The 23,836-nt window shown below is 42.3% G+C and overlaps 3 protein-coding genes across 3 annotated transcripts; all 3 read right to left on the reverse strand.

Moving 5' to 3' along the window:
* Nucleotides 1-1,284: 1,284 nt before the first annotated feature.
* pals2a (protein associated with LIN7 2, MAGUK p55 family member a) lies at nt 1,285-10,360 on the reverse strand. The gene is made up of 13 exons (XM_080500648.1): nt 10,266-10,360; nt 8,910-8,987; nt 7,429-7,547; nt 6,096-6,248; nt 5,303-5,452; nt 4,851-5,078; nt 3,425-3,556; nt 3,136-3,238; nt 2,986-3,057; nt 2,737-2,898; nt 2,446-2,648; nt 2,244-2,372; nt 1,285-1,551 (listed from the first exon to the last, which is right to left on the reverse strand). The coding sequence occupies exons 3-13, from the start codon at nt 7,543-7,545 to the stop codon at nt 1,375-1,377; spliced, it is 1,626 nt and encodes a 541-aa protein (XP_080356774.1). The 5' UTR covers nt 7,546-7,547; nt 8,910-8,987; nt 10,266-10,360; the 3' UTR covers nt 1,285-1,374.
* Nucleotides 10,361-17,586: 7,226 nt separating this feature from the next.
* Nucleotides 17,587-19,069, reverse strand: malsu1 (mitochondrial assembly of ribosomal large subunit 1; the record flags this gene model as incomplete). Its single annotated transcript, XM_080500660.1, has 4 exons — nt 18,729-19,069; nt 18,018-18,184; nt 17,849-17,930; nt 17,587-17,741 (listed from the first exon to the last, which is right to left on the reverse strand). Exons 1-4 carry the CDS (start codon nt 19,021-19,023, stop codon nt 17,587-17,589), a joined length of 699 nt encoding a protein of 232 aa, XP_080356786.1. The 5' UTR covers nt 19,024-19,069.
* A 558-nt stretch (nt 19,070-19,627) lies between these two features.
* On the reverse strand, nt 19,628-23,536 carry smpd5 (sphingomyelin phosphodiesterase 5). Its single transcript, XM_080500647.1, has 8 exons — nt 23,399-23,536; nt 21,169-22,386; nt 20,933-21,008; nt 20,665-20,805; nt 20,491-20,580; nt 20,336-20,399; nt 20,082-20,241; nt 19,628-19,911 (listed from the first exon to the last, which is right to left on the reverse strand). Exons 2-8 carry the CDS (start codon nt 22,285-22,287, stop codon nt 19,807-19,809), a joined length of 1,755 nt encoding a protein of 584 aa, XP_080356773.1. The 5' UTR covers nt 22,288-22,386; nt 23,399-23,536; the 3' UTR covers nt 19,628-19,806.
* Between the last annotated feature and the right edge of the window lie 300 nt (nt 23,537-23,836).

The following is a 23,836-nucleotide window of genomic DNA, read 5'->3' on the forward strand; positions in this document are numbered from 1 at the left end:
TCTTCAATCGTTTCTCACTTTTAACTGTAAAGAAATAAGACTTAAAAGTGTAAATTCATTCTTGTTTTTCATTGCAACTCGGATTGTTTTCAACAAAAATGACAAATCATGAAGAGAATCGGCTCCTGACAATCACTCATGTTAAAATGTTCGGTTGGATACAAATGTCTTCATCCTACTACTTTAAATCACTTTAATACTCTGAAACAATTCCTCCAGAAATGTATCTTTAAAGCTGTTAAAACGCATCTGGAATTACTCGTAAAATAGTTTAATATTAAAAGAGTTCCATCAGTTGTCGTCCAAGTTTCAGTTTTACTGAATCTCTGTAGACTTTTGTTCACAAGTCATTGTCTTAACTTTGATTAATTCATTTTGAAAGAACAAAACCAAACCGAGGACTCGTTAGAAAACACCAGTTATTTATTTGACCTCTGAAAATACATCTGAAATCTCGTAAAATATACTTTTTTTTTTTTTTTATAAGTAAATACGAACCTCATTTAAAACTGTTTTAAGTTTTAGTAATATCACATCAAAAGGGATGGTTCTCTGAGCTGCAGTACCCTGTTCGAGAGTCCCGTGGAAAGTATTTCTTTCGATCACAAACAGCACCAAGCGGACTGGTCTAACAGTAATAAAAACACTTACATGATCCAGATGTATGAACAATAGGCAGTTAATTTAACGTCTCTTGTGCTCGGAGTTAAAGAGAAATAATGGATTAAGACGACCATAGTACTCCTCTTCCTGTACAACCCCGTATAGCGAGTGTCCGTTTATGAATTTCACCTGAAAATGTTTCGGGGGTTTACATCTTTTCCTCTTCAGGAGGAAAGAATTTTACTCTTAATATATAATATATGACACTTTTATACATGAATGACAAATTTGTAGTGACAAGATGAGATGAAGTACTGGACGTATGCACTGTAAACGCTAACACTGAGGTATGGACCTTTTCAAATAAAAAGCCCTCATTTTCCCAGAATAAATACATTTTACCTATCTCACATAATGAATGTAAAATCAAAACGGGGACGTGGTGAGAAGAGAAACCACTTTTGCTTTTAAAACCGCTCGACACAACGCCAGATTTTTCCTTCAATCCGTCTTAATAGAAAATATACTTAAAAAAAAAAAAGAGAAATTGCCAATAAATAAGTACACTTCCCACGTGTTGAGTTGCATAGTATGCATAATAAATCTGGCAGTTCATCTCAAGGTGACTCTGATGCGTGAGGCCGAGGCTCACGGGGGGGGGGGGGGGGGCGCTCATCCAACACTCGGTGTGTGTGCAGTGCAGTGCTGAAGCCCCCGTTGGCTCCGGGCCTGGCGGCTCCGGCGGCGTCTGTCCAGTAAACGGCTCAAGCGTCAGTAGACCCAGCTGACGGGGACCCACTGCGGCTCCACGAACAGCCGCTCCACGTCCTCCTGCAGCTTGTCGAAGGCCTTGTCCAGGTTGTCGTTGACAATCGTCAGGTCGAAGTAGTGGCTGTACGCCCGGCGGATCCTGGCGCTCTCGTCCACAGTTTTCTTTAAGTCGTTCTCCTGTTGCGACGGGGGAGAGAGGCGCCGCCCGTCAGCAGAGGAAGCAGAAGTAGAATGGACACGCAATGCGCACAAAAAAAAAATATCTCTGAAGAATAATGCGACAACCGATTTGCCGTTAAAGCCGACGGCTTCATACGTTCCTCGGTAACAAGGTCACTGCCGTCAGCGTGACCTGCTGCAATTTCAGTCGTGTCCCCGTCACAGACTTCTTGTTTCTACGTCAAGTCTCAAAGTTCCTACAGTCAAGTTTACAAACGTAATACTTGATCCACTGTGTACTCAATTAAAACCTCAGATAAATCAAATGAATAAGCTTAACTGTTCCCCACACCAGTGAAGTTCACCAACAATTGGTTCGAGAAGCTAAAATGAGTTGACTGTTTTATTCTGTTGGATTTTCACTGTTTATAGTAGTAGTAGATGGCTGCAGAAGTGTCTTTGGTCACATGATGGTAATAACGACACTTTTAAGATTTAAGGCGACAGATTTGAAAACCATGATGTCATGATCTATCAAGCACTGATCAATAAGCAAATACTTCGTCTGTTCTGTGTATTTTTGTCCAACATATCATAATGGTTTCAAGAGGTAATAACCTCCCTCAAAAAAACAAGGTATTTTTTGTTAAAGTTTGAAACATAATAGTTGACCAAAATACTACAACAGGTCCTGTCCGCTCCCGTCTTACCGTGAGGAGTTTGGTGGTGAGGCCAGCGTCCACCACAGCTTTGTGCATAGCTCTTAACGTGTCCAGTTCAGGAGCAGCAATAAACACCACAAACGGCATGAACTCGGCAGTCTTCAACACCTTCAGGGCCTGTAAAACAAAAGAACGTCACCGACTCTGCTTGAGGAAAAGAAAAAGAAGCGCACTGGTCGATGTGGATGACCTGAGGGTTAACGTCCAGGATGCAGGTGCGTCCGGCGGCCACCACCTCGTGGATGGAGTCCATCTTGGTGCCATAAAGGTTTCCGTCGTACTCGCCGTGCTCCAGGTAGCGGCTCTCCTTGATGTCCTTCTCCATCTCCTCACGACTCACGAAACAGTAGTTCTGACCGTCTTTCTCTTCTTCTCGGGGACGGCGCGAGGTGACTGGCGGTACACGGAGAGGAGACATGTTACAGCAGAGGACGACGTTTAGACAGTTGGGCGTCCTCTGGGCGGGGCGTCTCACACTCACAGGGGACCGTGGTTCCGTATCTTAAAGGATTCAGGACTATAAGCCTGTTCTTCAGGCTGCGTCTGCCGACTCCCTGAGCTCCAATCACAACCAGCGTTTTCCTCTGGAATGGCGGCATCTTGGCGACCTCCTCGTAGATTTGCAGCTCGTAACGATCGAACTCTGTTCAAATACATTTGTCAAATTACATTGTGTGTAACAACATAATGTCAGTGACGTGAGGAAAATAAAACCGGCGGTGACACACACCTGCATTCTTGGCAGTGAGGTACATCATTTTCTTCTTCTTTTTCTTCGCAGTTCGAGTTCCACAGAGCATCCCTGAAGCACAAGCACTCAGTCAGGACACCACATGGTGGCGCTAGAGACCATACAGAACAGCAGGAGTCCTGTGCTGACCTGTATCGGAGGCGTCCCAGTCTCTCCTCACAAAGGCTTTCCTCTTCTCTTCCAGGAACTGGCTTGGGATGAGACCGGTGGCTCCGCCCACAGTTTTGCAAGCCTGCATGGAAATCAGAGTCATTGGCTGGAACAGGAAGTATTAAATGAAACATTTCACTTTTTTTTTTTAATTTTAATTCATCATTAGCACCTTGGACCTCATCTTGAGCCGCCAGCAAGAGCTTATAACAGATAATATGTCCAGCTGATCTCTAACCATTGGTACAAACAGTGTGTGCTGGCCCACCTGCCACCAGTTGGGGTCCTCCTTGTTGACCACGTGGAGAATGTCTCCTTTGGAAAAGGCCAGACCGGCATCTTTACAGGGGATCAAATTGTCTGAGGCCGGGTGGTAGTTGAAATGTGGCTTCAGATAAACCTGTGAATTGAGGATTAGACATATTATGAAGAACACAGACAGGATGAGCAACACTAAAGAATCGATTTCAGGAGCTTTCCAGCTTGACATTTCAACTTCTTTGTCAAAGTTTTACAGGTATCTCAAAAAATGTTTACAGTAAAAGAAAAGTTTGTTTTGTGGCGAGAACTCGGTGTCCCTTAATTTTCCTCCAACGGTCGAAAATTGTAGGTTTGAGGTTAACTGGTCTCTTTAAATTGCCCGTCTGCCTGAATGTGATTGTGTGTTTGTCCAGTGATGGACTGGTGACCGGTCCGAGGTGTACCCTGCCTTTAGCCACAGTCTGCTGGGATCAGCTCCAACATTTCAATGTGAACGTTTATCAGGTCACTTTGACAGGAAAGGTTTTTGTCTGGAGGCTGAGCTGGGAAAAGGAAAGTTGAACCCAAACAAGTGCAGCGCAGTTTCTTCTCAGTCAAACGTGGGGGTTTGTAGATAAAAAATATCCACTTTATTCAGCTGAGTGTCACTGAAAGCAGAGCTCCAGGTCACGATGGCAGGATGAACTGGTCACCAGCTCATACCAGACAAACACAGAGAGACAATCAAAAACAAATGTGCACCCACTGATGCATGTTTATGGACTATGGGAAGAATTCAGAGTAAACTAACACATGGGCAGGGACTTGAACCAGGGACAATCGCTAATTCTCTGTGAAGATTTAAAAAAAACACAAACAAATAATCAAGACGATTATGTTCCTGAACAAAACATATAATTATCCTAAACTCTTATTTTCCCCAAGCTTTGACTTTCCCCCACGGGAGTGGGGTGATGGCAAGTTTTCAGCAGAAATACGTCATTAACGCTGCTCTCGACTGTTTACTCAGCGATCGACGCTTTTCTTTTAATTTTCTGGCTTAGAGATTTAGTCGGGCAGATTTTTTTTTTCACACAACTCAAAAGTAAGGAGTAGAATGACATCATCTGATCCCCTTGGCACAGAAGTCAGTGTCCGACATAACCTCACGTACTGCACCTTCAGCTGCTGTGTCTGCCTGGTAGGTGGTGCTCTAGTAAACACAGCAGCAGTATGGCCTACTTAGTGTGAGGAGTGTTATTAATAGATGTTTCATGGGCTCGATTTTCAAAAGCCTGGCATTCTGAGATCAGCCAGGTCAGGCAGCTTTCACCCAAGCCCTGACAGGTACTGTACAAACCATGAACAGCCTCAAAACACCACCAGATACGAATATGTACGGCGATCTTTCACGAAACGTCCACGAAACATGAGATGGAGCTCGTTCTCCTCACCTGTGGCGGCGACGGCGTGTCTTTGTAGCTGGGCAGGACCTTGAGCGTGACACTCCCGCTGCAGTCCCTCAACAGCTCCTGGAGTTCGTTGGGATTGCTGCCGACCTCACAGCCGTTAACCTCGCGGATGATGTCTCCCGTGTGCAGCATGCCCTGCCTGTCGATGGAGCTTCCGTGCAGAATTCGGGCGATCACCATTTCCCCTTGCACCACCCGGAACGTCACCCCCTGCAGCGGAGCAACGGTAATGGAGTACTGTGCGTCCACACTTCATGAATCAGAGGAGAGGCCCCACTTCACATCTCGGTCCGTCGGTTTGGGGCAAAACTAATAGCCTGCTACAAACTACTGTGTCAGACTGAGTGGGTGCGTGGTGGACAAGAGAGGACAGTGCCCTGACAGCAGGGTTATGCGTTTGCGGCATCGTTGCCAGAACTGGCTGGATGTCTTACCAGAGGCTCCCCAGCTTTCTTCTGGATGCCGATCATCCGGACGGCATCGGCTGGCATGAGGGAACTCGTCGTCAAGGAATTGCTGTTCGCCGTGGCGTGGGGCATTTCGTAGCACTTTGCAGCCACTTTGTCGTGAGCTTCTATCAAAGACTAACGCCAAAAAATAAAAAATATTAAATGTATTAATCCCACAGAAATGTTGCGATCTCGCATTGTTTCACGCAGACAAATACAATTTGAATGAGGAGTTCACTCCACCACCTCAAGGAAGATGACTTATCACAACAGCGTTGTTTATCCATCAAAAGTACTAAAAATAGAGACATGCGCTTGATGAATCACTATCAAAAGAGTGAAGGCAGAAATCCCTTTGCCGTAGAAAAGCTTTGAGAAACGCGCTGACAGAAGACTAACTGGGAAACACAGGAGGCAAAACTTCATGTTCTTACCCCGGCAGCCAAAAGACAAGAGTCAGAGCTGGTGAGGCTCTACGACCGCATGAGCAAATGTCAAGAATTACTGAGACAGTAGGTGACGGTCTCTCTCCCCGACTTTAGCCACATAACTCCGCCTGCCATTGGCCTAAGGAAACACTCCCCCCCCCCCCCCCCCCCCCCCCATGCTGCAGGACGTAAGCGGGTGAGAATATAGCAAGTGACACGAAAGCGGAGCAGCCACACGGGCATGTCAGAGGAAATTAAGCAACGGATGGAGGAACAAGCCCTGACGTCCACCGCAACATGAGTAAACAGGCGTGACACGAATCTCCACGTTAAAAAAATCCATCTCGTACCTTAAAGTGTGGCTCCTGGAGGATTCTGGTCAGCTCGGTAGTGGCAGCATCTTTTTCTGGCAGCTTGTCGAGGGAGTCCAAGATTTCGGACACCAGCTGAACATTATCTTCCCGCACAGCTTGTAATTTCACTTCTTCAAGACGCTCATGAGCCTAAACACAGACACACACACGCATGCAACAGAAAATAAGAGCTCCTCAGAGTGCAATTACCCAGAAGTATCATGTCGCAGTAGAGGAGCCACATTTGATCATCCTGAAAAGATTTGCATTTCATTAAATACCTTTTTACAAAACCTGATCAACTAAAGAAAGCTTTTTGTAATTTCTACTGATGCCACAAAATGTGTTTTTAATCATCACTATTTGCTTGTCTTTTCTCTTAAAATCAAGTCGCATCCAAAATGACAATCACTGCAAGATTCCCAGGATCAGCTAGAGATATAATTAACTTTCTTTAAATATACTTTCGAGCTATTTGGATGAGAATATCAGATCATATGTTGATCTGCAAATATAAAAGCTAGATTTGTGCTATATCCACAAATGTATGACATAACAGAAGAAATGACTGAAAACAATTCAACTATATGAGTTATTATTGCCATTCAAACCAAAACTACTGTGAAAAGATTAAAAAGTCAAAGAGAAATGATCAGTTCTGCACATGTCAATGGCATTATTCAATGTATAAGGAAAAATTTCCATTATTCAGGCTAAGCCATCTTCTGCACATTACAAATGGTGACAAGAGCTCCTCTTTGTAGCAGGCTTTCTATTAAAAAAAACAAAAAAAAAAACCTCAATCTATTTATAGTTGGTAGTTCAACCTGATGACCTCAATCTGCACGGGTGATTCTTTTGTGGAGGATGTTACGTAAGCCATTTGTTTGTCGTGCTGTCAGCCTCTTTTAGTTCGGCGCATGAACATTGATTTAACTGATGTTGAGAGGTTTACGGTGCAACATCAACTCAAGTTTATAGGATGTTTGTTTGAATGGGTTTTGGAGATTTATGTGAAAATCCACAAGAGGTCAGCAGCACGGTCCTGTGCAGAGTGAACCTTTTGGCTGTTTCACTCTTCTGGTGACAGGAAGAAATATAAAGAAGAGATTCTCTGCAAGTGGTGTGAAACTCCACACATAAATAAATGTGGAAAAATTCTGGTCAAATTTTTGCTGTCAGTATGAAGAAAAACAACATTTAATGTGCCTAGACTTCTTATGGCATTTTCTGTTCTACTCAAGTCAATTGAAGCAAACATGACGACTGCTACTGGTGTTTTGGTACATGGACATATAAAAGAAGTCATTTCACTGAGTGTATACGTTACCTTGGCAAGCGACTGGACTATAGGACTCTCCATGATACCTTTGAGGAAGATGAGATCAATATCTTTAGCTCCTGTACCTGGAGGGAGGTCCTTCAGATTGTCCAGGACCTGCTGCATGGCTGAAGATGAATGAAAACGCACATCAATGAACCTGGCAGAGCGAGTGACAAGCGCTCTCTTTTCTAGTTTTTGAACACGGACAGAGATATTAGTGACAAACAAAGTCCACCATCAGCAGTAATGAAAGACTGAAATTTAGAGCCAATGGTAACACAGATGGGAAACAAAATGTCATCATAATAAGAGCTTACGGGGCAAGAACAACAAGTGGACAGTGAATCAATGGGCCGATTCAAAAAGAGCATCCCTCATTTCCATCGTGGCAGCAACAAGCACGCAGAGTCACAAAGCAACTGTTCTACCAACAGATCTGCCCTGTAACGGCTAAACGCACAGAGCAACAAGAGGAGGACAAATTAACTACTTTTGGGTAAAAAATCTGTGAGCTAAATCGGCAATTTAAACCGAGTTCAAATGATTAATATTGCTCTGTACTTCACAATCATACTTCTTCATTCATTCTCCTCTATGTAATGAGAGTATGCATCTTTTCAGACCATTGAAATGAATCTCGCATTTGGTGGAACTACCAGATGCACAAATGTTTAGTTTTGTTTTTTGTTTTTCTGGTGGTGACACTCACACAACTATCTCTGGGTCAGGGGCCACAAAGCTCCCTGAATGGTAATCAAATGTCAAACTTAGCAGACATCACTCCCAACAGTTCCAGTGGAAAAGGCGAGACAGAACTTTGCTTTTGATGGCTTACCTGAGCCAGACTTTGCATTGGCCACAGTCATGTTTATTATTCCTCGGCCCAGGATGATGAAACTCTCTAAACACGGTGGGGAAATAAACCACCAGCTGCCTGCTTACACAAACCAGCCAAGTGGAGAGCTGGGGAACGTACGAGGGACACTCAAGTCAGAATGATGCACACTAAAGATTTCTGTACTGTACAAGCCATCCCACTATATATAGAGCAAGTTGACATTCACTACCGAGCTACAGATCAGCAACAGATAAAGATGGGAGGATAAGAGTCACGAATGGGACAGACGACATTTGTTGCCCTTGGTGTTTCATGCAAATGTTGGCACAAAAGGCACTTAAAGGAATGACAAAGAGGGCAATTGAATGACAAGGGATGAGTCTCCCCATCCTGCCGGCTAAAGGTTGTGCCAGTCACACACTGAGAGGCCCCCTGAGGGCTCTCTGGATAAACATGCTCTCCAAACAGAGTGAGGGAAAAACTGATCTAACACTACCAAACACAACGAACCAGTTTCCACACAGGTTAATCATTAACGGTAAACTGCATGGGCAGAAATGCAACGTTGGCCTACATTTTTGATGCAACCTAAAGTGTGGAAAATACAATGAAGCGCGGTTTAAAAGAAGCACAGAATAAAGGAACTCACCTCCAAACTGTTCAAATCCCCGGTGAAGCACTGGAGCCCCACGGTCTCTGCAGAAAACTCATCAGGGGGCTACAGATTCTAGGAATGAGGGGAAAAATGTCTTACTTCTCTGAAACATCGTATTAAATCTCAACAGAAGACTATCGTTCCTCAGGATCGAGAGCAGGAACACATGCGAATCCTAAGTAAGTCCCTCTTTACCCCAAGGGTGGCTCCATTGTCATTCACTCATTATTATATTCCCAGCGCTCTGATTGGCCCAGACAGTCACATGACTTCAATCTATTTAAAAAGGGAAAACCTTTGTAATTATTTTTTAGTACGATTATAGTCAAAACTATCACAAAGTATTTAATAACAATCACAATTAACAGTTTTAAAAGTTCTGCAGCCACTCAGATGGTTATGTTTTGCGTACATGGTGTATGAAACGGGTTGAATTTTGCCAAACTAAAAAGCAACATTTATCAATATGTTGGTTGAAAAATTGGTCGAAAAGTGCTCTTAGCCAAACACCGATCTAATGAAAAGAATGCAATTTACTGTACTCTATGCCATCGAGCTGGTTAGTATAACAATATAACATAGGCACGATAATTGAGTGGATATATTACCTAGAAAAGGTCAATAATGTCGTGACAAACGGAAGGCTAAAGGATAAATGACACCTCTTCTTACGCACTCACGCCGCCTCTGCTAATTATGCATCGACGTTTTACGCACACACGGAATCAAAACTATGCAAGACGTAGTAATACCAGTTGGATACGAGCTTATAACTCGTACCGGTTACAGAACACGGCGAAGTCTTTGGATGTCGTGGTTAAATCACAGTCGCTGATTAAAAGAAGAGCGTTAATATCTTCCGCCGGGCGACACGCGCACCGCGCACGTGTAAGCTTAGCTACAACCATCGTTAGCCTCCAATTTAGCTGCTAATTACATTCGATTCGCCATTTAATAAAAAAAAAAAAAAAAAAGCACAGTTATGAGTAATAAACTTGCAGGATACGTTCAACTTACTGTCAGGTCATACTTCGAGTATATTCCAGCGGGGCTCCGTCCCGGGACGCGTTGGTCGCTCACAAGTTAGCAATGCTAACGTTTGCTCTCGGTTTACTGTCGCGCGCCGTGAAATACGTTAAAAGTTCCAACAAACGACGTGTAAATGCATCTTAACGCACAGACCCGCACGCCTGACTCGATTAGATAGTTTAACTCGTGGCGGTGGAGCGACGTCGTCGGGTCGGAATTAGAAGCGTTAAGTAGCTCGTTAGTCGCTAGCGGTAACGTGTAGCTGCCTCGCGTTTCGCCAGACTGGAAGTAAATGAATGACCGACTCATTATTTTACTCACTTCAGCTTCCAGTCACGCCGTCATGCCGTCTTTTCTCTCGCGGTTCCGAAAATCGCCGTTTACTTGCGCAATACAAACTTGTCTGTGCATTTCCAGTTAGCCTCTGTGGGCGTGTGTGTGTGTGTGTGTGTGTGTGTGTGTGTGTGTGTGTGTGTGTGTGTGTGTAAATCGAGCCCATTGAAATCCTGCACAGCCTCCCAATATCACTTACTGTCAGCTTCACACTGAAATAAATATACTGCGAAAAGTATGTCTGTGCATGGAGTTCATGTGTGTGTGTGTGTGTGTGTGTGTGTGTGTGTGTGTGTGTGTGTGTGTGTGTGTGTGTGTGTGTGTGTGTGTGTGTGCGTGTGTGTGTGTAGCGGCAATCACACCTCAGTGTTACAGGATTACTAAATATAAAAATAAATAAATATTAATGCTGGAGTCCCTTTGAAAGGCTGAGGGATTAAATGTGCAGACGGTGAGCAGTGATGCCTGTGTAGCATCAGAAATCAGAGGTTTGTTTGTCCTCTCACACTTAAATTAAACTATCTTATTAGAGTTAGTTGCACAGTTTTGATCCAGTTTGAGGAAACAGGTGAGAAAGCCCGTTTTCAATTATTAAATAGAGGTTTTATCATGCTCTATGACTTGTAGGCTACTTACAATGCTCTGACATGTCTCTTTGTCCCAGGCTTAAATACGTTTCCTTGACTGGTTGCTTGGTGCATGAATGTACACTGGGAGGCTACAAATGAATTGTCCCTTGTGGGATAAGCACAATTGTCTGTTTCTCCTGCACTTTCATGTGTATATATATACATATATATTTATCTAATTATCTACTTATATGTACATAGTCTATTCTCTTGTGTGCCACTACCCTGACTATCCTTCACTATTTGTGCAATGTGGAGCTGCTGTGATGACTGAATTTCTCCACGTGGGCTTAAGAAAGTGTGATCTGATCTCATCTAAGTTAACTGAAGTGAGATGAATGAGACTGAGTGGATGGTTTGTGCAGATAGGTTAAACCAGTGGCGTCAAACATAAGGTCCGTGGTGCCAATCTGACCCACCACATCACCAAGTCAATTTAAAACATTTAAATTTGGCTGTGTGTTGCACCTGAATTAAAATGCATTTATCAGCAATGACTTAAATCATACAGCATTGTGAAGATATGATGTCAGAAATGCGTTTTCAAATATACAATAGTCTATAGTTCAATTTGTATCAGTTTATAATTATTTTAGTTAGCAGAGTGTATCAGTCATAAAAGCTTTATTTCTCTGATCACACAGTAGAAAATTCAGAGCCATACACTGTCATACTGTCTCCTCATTTAGCTTTTTCAATCCCACCACCCATGTGTCTACATGAAGCAACAGTCATATGACCCCATTTCACAATATTTGAACCTGATGTAATCTCTAATTAAAGTGATGAATACAATTTCATTTCAGGCTATATGGTCGGAACACCTTTGTAGTTCATGTAAACAGTAAATGGCTCTTACAACCATCAAACTGTCCCATTTTAATACAATGCCACTGTTGTGGTGTTATGTGATTTGCTTTTGATGTAACCAGGTTACTTAATAGGATTAAACTGTTTATCTATTTTTAGTCACAGTGCAGGTACCTTATAAGACTATATAAGTGGAATAAATGCACCGGCATGCACCACATATACATATTAGTAATCAATACATACACATGACATACATATAAGAAACTGGTGATTAAAAGTGGCGTGATTGATAAAAACCCATTACGGGAAACAATACTGACAAATACTTTTTCTATACAGTGTTTTATACATGCAAGACCAATTCAAAAAGTCAGAAACAGACATGGTAGCAGCTTTATGTTGAAATCAGCCTGAATGAGGCAGCCAGAGTCACATCACCACAACGGCAGGTCTTCATACCTACAGAAATACACAAAGTCAATTGTAAACAAAACAATAAACCTTGGGTTTTTTTGTTTTTTTTTAGCTTACTTAACTGAAATAAGAGCTCTATATAGTGCAACTTTACCACTTCACTACGACATCCAGATAAATCAAGATATTTCAGTTCCATTGCTGCTATATTACGTTGCACAAAACCCAATGAGGGAAGCTTTTTCCAGAGTCTGGTAGATGTCTAATCATACATTTATACTGATGATATTGGGTTATTCAACACTAATACATTTACCTGATGTAGTCGGACGCTGGAACACTTTCTGTGCTCTCCTTCATAAACATATCTGAGAATACAGTTTGTGGAGTGTCTCTTTTTCCATATCTATGCACACACAAAAAAGAGAAACCAACATATGAAACCACGTCACGATTTTGCTTCACATACAGAATATTAAAAAAAAAAAAAAAAAAAGTGTATAGACGAACCTCTGTCTTGTGATGAGGTTGATGTAGTGTCTTAGTGCAGAGTAATATTTGGCAAGCTCCTCAGGTGGCGCTCCTTCTCGGGGACCGGCAGGCTTGGCTGGATATGCATGAATACCAGCCTGAATACAGACCAGCAGGCAGAGAGCCAGAACAGTCAGCGACATCACAGCGTTGGAGTTTATCCTACACAACAACAATAACACAACAACAAAAATAGTGCAGTTAAAAAAAAGAAAGAAAAGCATCCAATACATCCAATAATATCACATCAAATATGAGTCACCCACAAAACATAAAAGCTGTCAAATCTATAAGTACCTGCTAGCTTTCAACCAATAAACTGAGCTTTTTAATCCAAAATTTAGCAAAACAACAACTTGCCTACTCTTGAAGATGCTGCTGTTGTCGGTTTTCTCGCTGTTCAAAACACCTCTGCCTGATTTCCAATGTCGCTCCGGTTTTATACAGCGTGAGCCGTGTGGGGAGGGGGGCTGCTCTCTTCCTCAGAAATATACATCACTTGTTTTCTTGTCGTCTTTAAGGCAAACAGGGAAACGTGTAGTTATACTTGCTTCACAGGAGTTCAAATATGTGTAAATTCATTAAAATGTCGACATGTCTTTTTTGTTTTTCTATGTATGTTAATGACAGCTGCATAACAAAAAAGATGCTCTACAATAATTACAAGATTTTTTTTTAAGGTTTTATTGTATCTATGAACTTTTCACAAAAGAGTTCAATCCCAGATGTAGAAGTTCCTCTCTAAGCCTTTGCCTGAATTTATTTTCTAATTCCTCCTTTGGTAGAGTGCGACTTTATCAGAGCCAGTGCAAATGAATGAATGGTGCAATTGAATTGAAAAACAGTAAAAGTAGCGCAACTGTGCTTTTTTTTTTTTAATTACTTGCTCAAGAACATGTTGAAAATCTGATTTAAAGAATTTTATAGCGAGAAATTGTGACCTTTGTGTAGTTTTGGTCAATTTAAATGCTTAAATGTCATTTGCAATATAACTGCACCCTGCACCACTGGTGATGTACAGTATATAGAGGATGGATGGATGGATGGATGGATGGATGGATGGATGGCACAGAGAAGCGTTGCTTCACATTAACTTTAAAACAAAGAAGTCTTGAAATACCCTTTAATCACACTGATTGACATTTCTGTTTCAAAGTATTTGTCTGAATGTCTTATAAAGGATCGATTATTTTTGTTTTCTGCATAAAACACAGTGGGAAAGTCTCAGATAGTTGAGGGTTAAACTTAACTTGACCTTCATCACAGCAAAATGTAGTTTCACTTTTGTTTCTCAACAGATTTTAACGCCTGGCAAAAGCACAAAGTCAGACATCTTTATTGGTTCAGATCTATTTCAGATCACAACCAGCATGATGGGTTGTAATACCACTGACAACAGGTACCTTCTAAATATGATGCTTCTGTTGTTTTCCACATTGAGGCGCTGGACGCATTTGAAAAGAGGATTTTGTTATGAACTTGCTCATCTTGTCGCCAGTCAACACGGATGCAAAACAGCACAACAAACTCCACGAGCCAGTTATTGACTTAAGACAATAACTACGGCAATTTTTTATGATCGGACCAGCAAGACGTGGCGCGAAAATTACAGCGAATCCTTCAAGGGAGGGCAGTGATTCACACGAACCCCATTAACTTTCAATCCCCGTTGGTCGAGGACACAAACGGCTTTCAGCCCTTAAATGGTGAGGCGACTTTAATGGCGACTATTTTCTTTGAAGAGCACTCGTCTGAAATCTGACAGCAGATTGGTGGTGTTTTTGTCCTGACAGTCATGAGACCTCGATTCCACTGAAACCACAAGATTCCCGATGGAAAAGTATTGGAAAAGAAAGAACTCACCCTACATTAAACATCAAATACATCTCAAAATATTAGAATATGATATTGTATTGTTGTGATATACTGTATTATTGTTTTAGCATTACTTAAATGCTAAAAAGACAAAGATTGGAAGGAAAGGTTATTTATAACAGCTAAAATGCACCGTGGAAGTTTGACTTTGAATCATAGTATGGGAGAAGGGCTTTTCCATTGTATTTATTTTTTGTAATGTGCCTGTAAGTAGATTTATGATGCTGAATTATTTAAATCTCTGTGACTGACCACACCTGTCCAGGATGTCGCTCATAGTGAGCTGCGATCGGCTCGAGCGCCTCGTGACCCTGACCAGGATAAGTGGGATAGAAAATAGATGGATGGATTATTTAAATCAAGAAAAAAAAGGCAGGGTTTTGTTTTGTTTTTTATATCAGGTAGCAAAATATTAATACATTGTTCAATTTAATATATAATGAATATGTCCGATCTTCTGTTCCATTATAATGAAACAATATAGAAGCTTACGAGACATTTTCACCAGTAAAATAATACAACTAAACCCGAATATGTACTTTATGTACATTCTTTCAGAGTTATTGGTGCTTAGTCACAGTCGCCTGCAGGTTCCATTCAAGCAGATGAGAGCCAGGTGGAAGAAGCACAGACAATCGTTCAGTGTCATGTCTGATACAGCTGATGTGCTACCTGGTAATATTCCTTATTAACTCTCTGCACCCAGAGACAGCCCACCTGCAAGGCCACAGCCTGCTAGTATAAAAACACAGAAACACTAAGTTTCTAACGTTCTTATACTGCATGTAGTAAAATGTTAAGCACCTGGGATCTCATTTCAAGGAAACAAATGATTCAGTCATAGTAAATAAATACGGGGATGAAATCAATCGCTATAAATGGATATGTTAATATCATATATAGGATTAATGCTCCATTTACACATGATAATATTTTTTGTGTGCCTAATGCAATGAAACAATTGCATTGAATCGATAACACACATTGCAACGAGACACGCAAGGCAAATATATAATATTCTGTCAAAGATAATGAGAACTCAATGGCATCTAATGGTCCAGCACCAGCGGAGGGAATGGAAATGATGAAAACATTAGCCACAGTAACAAGTCTGAGTGAATCACCAAGCGAATCTTTCTTTTACCGTTTTTTTTTTCTCCAGACCTCAAACATCCATCTAGAGTTGGTTTAACTCTACAACAAAGATGTTGATTTGATTCAGATTGATGCACAAAGGTTTGATCAGTCTTTCAATAAGACAATCAGTTTAGAATGGATATTATATCCTTCATTTTTATTCACAGCATGTAAAAGAAATGTGCTCATCAGAGAGTCAGAAAACAGAGGTGGTGTCAGGCTCTGTCCAGGCGTTGCCTGCCTCATTACACTTTATGGCATTCTTTTACATTTAACTAATGTTCTGAGAATAATTCACTGAACCAGAATGGTCACTTGGGAGGGTGTGTGTGTGTGTGTGTGTTTGTTTTCAGGCGCATGCTGATTCTCTTGAAAAGCGATCTTCCCCGCAGATATTTAAAGCATCACAGTATTTTACACTGTCGGAGTATTTCAAGGTTATAAAATGCCTCTTTACCGATCGGAAGTAAAGCATCCCTTGGATGGTGTGTTGGTTTATGTGTGTATATCCTTACTGACACATAACAGACCATTTTGACTCTTGAAGAATGTTTCCAATCATTTACAGAGTTTTCTGTTGCCCTATCTCTCTGTTTACTGTATCGCTGAATCAATGCATGTCACAACTGGCAGCTTCTTTCTTTGGAAGAAACAACTTGCTTGACTGATTTTGGCTGAAAGAAACAGTTTATTGGTTTGTTTTGTTGACCCAATAAATATTTTCTTTTGGGAGAGAACTTGTCAGCTTATTTTTTTTCTTTGTGTTTAGGAAATGTTGCCCTGGAAGGAGGGTAAAAAAAAAAAAAAAAGTACACAGGTTTACCATTAAATTTGGAGATTTTCATCATCACTCAAACAACATTGTATTTCATGAGACAAACTGTTTCAATGATTTTTATTCATCGATGCAATCATACGTGAACAGAAACGGAGAAATCTCAAATAAACAATGTTTAATGTGTTTCTCATTTGATGTAATCTCCTTTTTGGTTATTGATCCAAACATAATATGTTAATATGATTAACTGGTCAACTCAGTCACTGACTTTTAAGCAGATAAAGAATAAATTCACATATGCCAAGTGTGTCATAGATTTGTGGTCAAAGAAATTGTGTATTATAGTCTAAATTGCCCAAAAGCGTGATTGTGTGTGGATAAAATGGTACATAAGATCACTGTTGTTAGTAGTGATCGAGTGTTATTAGCATTGGAAATGAGGTCTGGATGTTTGAAATGTCTAGTAATAAAGAATTTTTATTCCTTTTGTGCAAAAAGAGCATCTGAACAAGTCAAACACTTCAATTAAAGTTAACTTGGTTGAACAAAATTCGTTAAACGTGAGCTTTTGGGGAATAATAACAACAGGCAGTGTATTAAAATACATTTATTTTTAACGATCACAGATTAAAGACATTGAAAAATTCTTTGTATGATGTCATGCATTTTGAAAGGTCATCTATTAATGCAATAACCAAATAATGACTTGAATCAAATTTCGAAGACTTCCCACTCTGCAAGCTTTTTTTTTTTTTTTTAATGAATACAAAAACAAATGATGTGCTCAGTGTTCATGCACAAACATCTTGCTCATCAAAATAGGCTGGTGACTGTGGATCAAGACCTCCAGGAAACATATGAAGCTGAAGGATGAGATTTCTTTCAAACACAAACTGCGTTTGGAAAGTTTGGAAAGTTTGTTTCTGTGGTTAACTAAAAAACACACAGTGGTGACTCAGGCCTTACTTTCTGATCTCCCACATACGAAGGGAAATAGGAGTATTTTATTTTCAAATGTGACAAAAAAGTTGGCATTCCCTTTCATGTGGACCGAAAAAAACCAGCATGAGAAGTTAATTTAAACAAACGAGTGAAGTCTGTGCACAGCTTACATGATTAGTCCGCAATGATTTCACTTTGTCATTTCAGGATCTAACATAAAATCTTCAGGTATCGTCTCAGGCGGGATTCTCTGCAGCTGCTCGTCAAAGGCACGGAGAGTCCAGAGCTTCTCCAGTTCGTATCTTTCTCTGGCTTGCGGTAGCATGAAGTGAACAACCATTTGACCTGAGAGCAAGAAACAACATTTGTTACTACATTAAACAACATAAATTTCTTAAAACAGATGAAAAGATTTGACACCTGCAACAAAAAAAATCTCGGCCAATGCATACCAAAGTCAATACACATCCAGTCCTCTGCATCTTTCCCTTCAATCTTTAAATCTGGATCACCAGCTTTCTTCAGAAACTTGTACTGGAGAAAAGATATTACTTGCATAAGTATTAAAAAAAACAAAAAACAGGTTGCATATATCATACACAAAATAATGCATTTATTTACCGTTTTCAGTGCATAAAGAGCCATTGCACGGATATGTCTCGGCGATATACCACTGACGACAATAAAGTACTCGGAGTATTTGATGTGTTCAGGTACTTTGATCACACACAGGTCTGCAGCGTTTTCCTGACGCAGCAGAGACACCAGCACATCAAGACTGAAAGTCACTGAAGTGTCGGGGGAAAAAAAACAGAAATATTCAAGTAAGTGGTGTTTTTTTCCTCTCTCAGTAGTATGTGACAATATTTCATAACACCTCTTTTCAGACAAGGTAAACTAGACATACTTGTTATATGTGTATGTATGTAAATATGTATGTCTAGATTGGTGCGTCCATTTAATATAGATTTGCTTACACACACAAAAAGACTATTATTTACTCAAGCTTTCCAACAAAATATAGATTTCACTTAATTTAATCAGCTTAATCTTCAGAAACGTTTTTGCTTTGTATATTTTCTTTATGCCTTTCCAGTTCCCTCTGTTTTAATGTATTTCCTTGTGAAGCACTGTGACTTGTGTCTAAATACATCTGCCTTGCTCGTCCCCTTATCAAACAGAAGATATGAAGTGGTTCAAATAATAAAACACAACATATAAATATGTTCACTTATCAACTATACAAAAGACTGGTAAATAGGGTAAAACAACCAAAGGAATCGGATTACTCTTCAGGATTCAGGGCTGTAAATGCATGTAGACTCTACTTACTCTGTCTCACGGAACTGTTGTCAGTGTTTGTTTCATCCACATCCCGTGATGCCTCTTCAAACCCGGCAGAGTTTCTCGGGCTTCTGTTTTCAATGACGTCTGAATGAAATCTTTTTGAGAGAAAGTGACAATTCAACGCAGGAACTCGTCGACACGAGGCTGACTTCTCTGTAGAACCAGAGGTCGAGCAAAGACTGTGAGAACAAACGCATCCAAAAGCCCTCTGGTGTTTTAGTCTGACTTCCCTTCTCATTACAGAGAAAAGCAGTTTTCGAGAGCGAGTGAGAATATTCATGATTTCAACTTGAATTCGGTTCACCGATTAAGCTAACCAGCTGTAGCGTCCGTCAAGGCTAAAAACAGGAAGTCGTTCGTCGTCCTTGGCTTTTGATTGGTCCGTGCGACTTCTTCGTTGGTGTCAAGACGTGACACGAATATAATTCGCCCTCTGCTGGATGCATTGAGTATAACAACTCATCCAGCTCTTTGTGATTTATACGTTGGCTTGGCGAGAGACAAACGTTAATGATCGTGTTAAAGATTTTTTCAATGGATAATTGTAGAATGTGTAGATGTTTTACTCTATAGTACCTTCCTCACATAGTACCTTTTAGAATAGAATACTAGAATACTTTTACTTTGTATACTTTTATAGAATACTATACTTTTTTAAATCCCAGAGCCAAAATAATTTTAAAGCATTGCTGCACACGCAATACAACACAGAGAAGATATATATACATAAAAATAAGACAGGATAAAATCAAAGACACTCTTATTGTGTCATAAGATTGTAATGAGCAGGACAACATGATGGCAAAATACAGAGTAAAAATCCCTTGGCATTTATTTGTGTAGTAAAATTGTTCCAGCAAATATACAAATTTACAAAATGCCCACATTTGGCTTGAAAATTTGTTCCCATATAAAGTTGGATATGTTGTGGAAAAAAAAAAATCAGTACATTCATTAAAAAAAAAAGAATTCCACCTGAAGTGTAATCTAACTTGAAATTAGATATTCAAGTATGTAATTATATCATACAGCAACGTGCATTTTTGTACATTTGATTTAGTCCTCATTCATTACTAACAGAATCCATAACTATATTAAGTCTCAAGCCCACAGGAATATGGTCTGTAAGGCCTGCCAGATGGGTTATGAAGGTCATCTCTTCGACTTCCTGGAGGGAAAGAAAGAGAAATTGTTTTGTTTTCACTTGAAATAAATTCTTAAAATCTTTATAACAAAGACCGAAAGTCAGCACTTTTTTTAAATTGGTAAATGTTGAGTGAACAAATCAATGTGGTGGGAAACAGAAGTCACTGAGGACAAGGTGACGATGGGACATACCGTCCGGCAGCGTGATGAGACGGAGCTTTCCCGGTAGAGGATGTAGTCGATCCGACGTCCGATCCACGGCTGGCCGTTCTCGGGGTAAACCAACGGCAAGCCGGCCGCGGGAACGGGAGGAGAGACGTACTGCTTCCTCAGATCCTCGCTTTCCAAAGTTCTGCAAAGCGATGCGGGAGGAAGAGCAAGGCGTCACTGGCGTGGATGGAAAGAGGGCAGAGATGTGGGCAGTGCTGGAGGACATCCAGGAGTACCTTTGTAAACCTTCTGGAGTGTTGATGTCTTCTTCATACAACGTGGGCTGCTCCAGGAGAGTGCCTTCAGGAGCCAATCACAGCAATACCTTACTAATTATCAACATCGCCAGTAGACTGCTGGTATGCACAAGTAACTGTGAATCAGTACAAACCAATAACCCAGGGCTTCTCTTGTCCAGGTCCGGCCCTACAAGGGTCTCTGTATTCACTGAAAAGGCAGTGATTCTGTTCCAGATTGTCATCTATCGAAAAATCAATCACATTTTATTTTTTTAATAAAACAAATATCTAAATATACCAATTTGCTAAATGAGATATTAACACACCAGGCGAGCAGTTGTCAAAGTTAAAATCCCCACAAAGCACATCAAAAGCCACCTCCTCATCGTGCTGCTTGTGGACCAACTGAAAATCCCCGATCCACTTGGTGACCATGTTCAGTTGCTCGCAGCGGATTTCGCCTTCGCCTGATAAAACCACACAGAGGAGGGGAAAAAAAACAACAAAAAAAAGGGTCGCAACTGTTTGTCTAAAAAGAAAATTCAAAAAAATGTCTTATTCAGCCGAGTTAACCAACAGCAAAATGCGACTTGCCTTCTGGCGCATGGAGATGTGTGCAGTTAAAAAAGCCGACCACTTTCTTCTGTTTCTGATTGTGTCCAATTAGCAGCTGAGGATTTCAAACAAATGCAGTGAAGTTACAATAAAGTCAAGGTGCATTCATACAGAGACAAAAGCATGTAGTTATTATACTCTTTATGTATGTAAGTATGTATATGCCTGTTAAAAAGCTGCTCATATTTCCTATCGAACAATGAAAAAAGGGGCACCTTGGTACACAGCAGGCCCTTGGCAGCCAGAGCGTCCTCCCCCCGGCTGTTGGGGAAGCAGTTGTACTCGGCCTCCAGCACGGGGAAGCGGCTGGCCACGAACAGGCCGCTGTTGAAGAACTTGAAGGAGTTGCATCCGCACGGCGGCTGGCAGGCGTACACGCCCACGTCGTACAGTATGTGTCCGAACACGGGCCTCAGTTGGTCGGCGAGCCTCTGCGCCGCCCGCTTGTCGAACACCTCCTCCAGGCACAGTATGTCCACGTTGGCCGGGAACAGCGACGACACCTCCCAGGGCACGTCGTCCTGCTGACGGAGGCCCTGAGACAGCAGAGCTCGGGGGGCGCTCCGGTGGCTCTCCGGGCCCTGCTGGTTAGAGTTCTGGTTAGAATTCAGGAGAGGGGAGGACGGGTCATTCGGGAGTCGCTCTGGCTCGTCTGGGGGGACACACACCACACCGCTACTGGAGTCTGAGACCGCCGCGTGTTGGTCCGCGGGGTCCGGACGGGGACTTACTGGGGTGGGCGCCTGTCGGTCCGTGGCCCCGTACGTGGAGGAGCTCGTGGGGAGCATGCTGTTGGAGGGGCTGAGGGTGCCGCAGCTGCTCGGGGAGTCTACAAAGATGCGGATGTGGGGCCGGCACACGCCCTGCACGATGCGCTCGCCAATGAGAGCCGCCCTGCGCTGCGTGTCGCTCAAGTTGTTAAAGCGCGCCAAGCTGTCCGGCAACAGACAGAGGTTGGCCGAGGCGAAGCCGAACGACGCCCTGCCGGTCAGCTCGAAGCCCCGGTGCGTCTCCTTCTCCGGGGAGGCGGGCGTCTCTCTGTGGTAGCGGAACGGCCTGCGGCAGGCCTGAAGGGGTGCCCAGAGCAGGAAGCCCAGGAAAGCAAAAGGGGTCGTTAGAAGAAAGAGAAGGAAGAAGGCAATGGAGCCAAAGAAGACCTTGAGAGGCTGGAGGTAGCATTCCTGCTCCAGGCGCTGCGTTCTCTCCAAGGTGGTGGACTTGCAGACCGCAATGAGGCGGTCAAGAAACCAGAAACAGGGCAGGATGAGCGCCCATCCCACAGCGTGGACGCCCGCGACACACCCGTTAGGAAAGGGAGACGCTGGCAGGGCCATGCCTCCGCACCGTCTCTAGACAACAACGCGGGTGAAAAACATCAGGTCTTCCCGTTCTGGCTTCATGGGCGTGAGAACGATGTCCCCCGAGGGCTCCAGCTGGAACAGAAGGAGGACATAGGAATCTTCAGAAGTCAGTGCACAGCGTGGTGCTGCAAAGCAGGTTTGGCCGACTACCAAACTGGTGATTCCATGTTTGTACAAGTAGTGTCGTGTAAAACATGGCAGAACTGGCAGCCTGACAAACGGCGCAATGAACATAAATAAGCAGCCTATAACCTACCCGTTACATTGACATAGGGTTGTGGAAGATTTAAACCAAAAAAAAAAAGGAACTGCACTGAAAATTCTTCCAGAAAAGCCGCACCTGAATGTGCAAAGATACAATCTAAAGTCTCTAAATGTGGTAATACAAGGCAAACATGTTTGGAATCTTTGCTGCATTTCGTGACACCAGATATGACGTGTGGTACCATAGGAACACTCATTTAACTAAACTGACTGTACAGTTTGACACGTCACTCGTTTGGTGGTGCTGATGCAACCATTGGCATTGTAATCTTTGCATTTCTTTAGTAAGACCAGCTCGGTCACCTGGTATTGTGTGTTACAGCAGTCAGCTCAGCTTCAGTCACAGTATAAACCCGTCCTTCCACGCCACCGTGTTGCGTTCACGGACCTCGCGCACATCTGAGCTCTCCATCAGCCGAGGCTTGAGAGGGAGAGTAGTAATTCCCAAAATACGACCAGGAAGTCAAAAAAAAGTCACAGTGCATCGATTACACGACCTACAACCTGAACCTGAGTGTTTTTCTAAGTTCCCTCCCGGTACAGTGGCTCTCATGGTCGCTTCCTGCCTCGTACAGGTAGATTAAAGAGGAGTTCAAAGGTAGCAGCTCAGGTATGTTCAAGCTAACAGACTCGACAACTCACACACACTCTGGACCTCACATAACTGCTGGTGTCTGTGTGTATGTGTGTGTGTGTGTGGTCATTTGTACACCTGATGCATGTTTGAATAACCCACCAGTGCAAAGGAGTTCAGAGATGACACCTGTCATGAAGCAGCGCTAGCTGAGAGCGGCTAACGTGAAGCCACAGATGATCTTACCTCCGCGTGAGAAGTGGGACAGTCCACGTGATCAACCCGCTCAGAGAGCGACTTGTTCACGTATTCACTGTGATTCAATGCATTTGCTCTACCGAGGCGGGCTGCAAACGGATGACCAGACCGGTAAAACGACCTTTTATAAACAAAAACCCAACCCAGGTCTCTCGGCTGCTCGTGGTGCTGTTAAGCCACGCCCCCGATGGCGTTGTCAAGGCGACAAAGCAGTCGGACACGTGACCTCACCTGAGGCCACCCACAGACCTGTAACAGATGCCTCCTGTAACATCTGTCCACCATAACATCAGTCCACTGTAACATCTGTCTCCTGTAACATCTGTAACATATTTGTCTTGTAACATCTGTCCTCTGTCATTTCTGTGCTGTATAAAGCATCTTTCCCCTGTAAAAGATGTCTCCTGTAACATCTGTCCACTATTA

The sequence above is a fragment of the Blennius ocellaris genome (genome assembly GCF_963422515.1).
Source record: "Blennius ocellaris genome assembly, chromosome: 8".
In the NCBI taxonomy this organism is placed as follows: Eukaryota; Metazoa; Chordata; class Actinopteri; order Blenniiformes; family Blenniidae; genus Blennius; species Blennius ocellaris.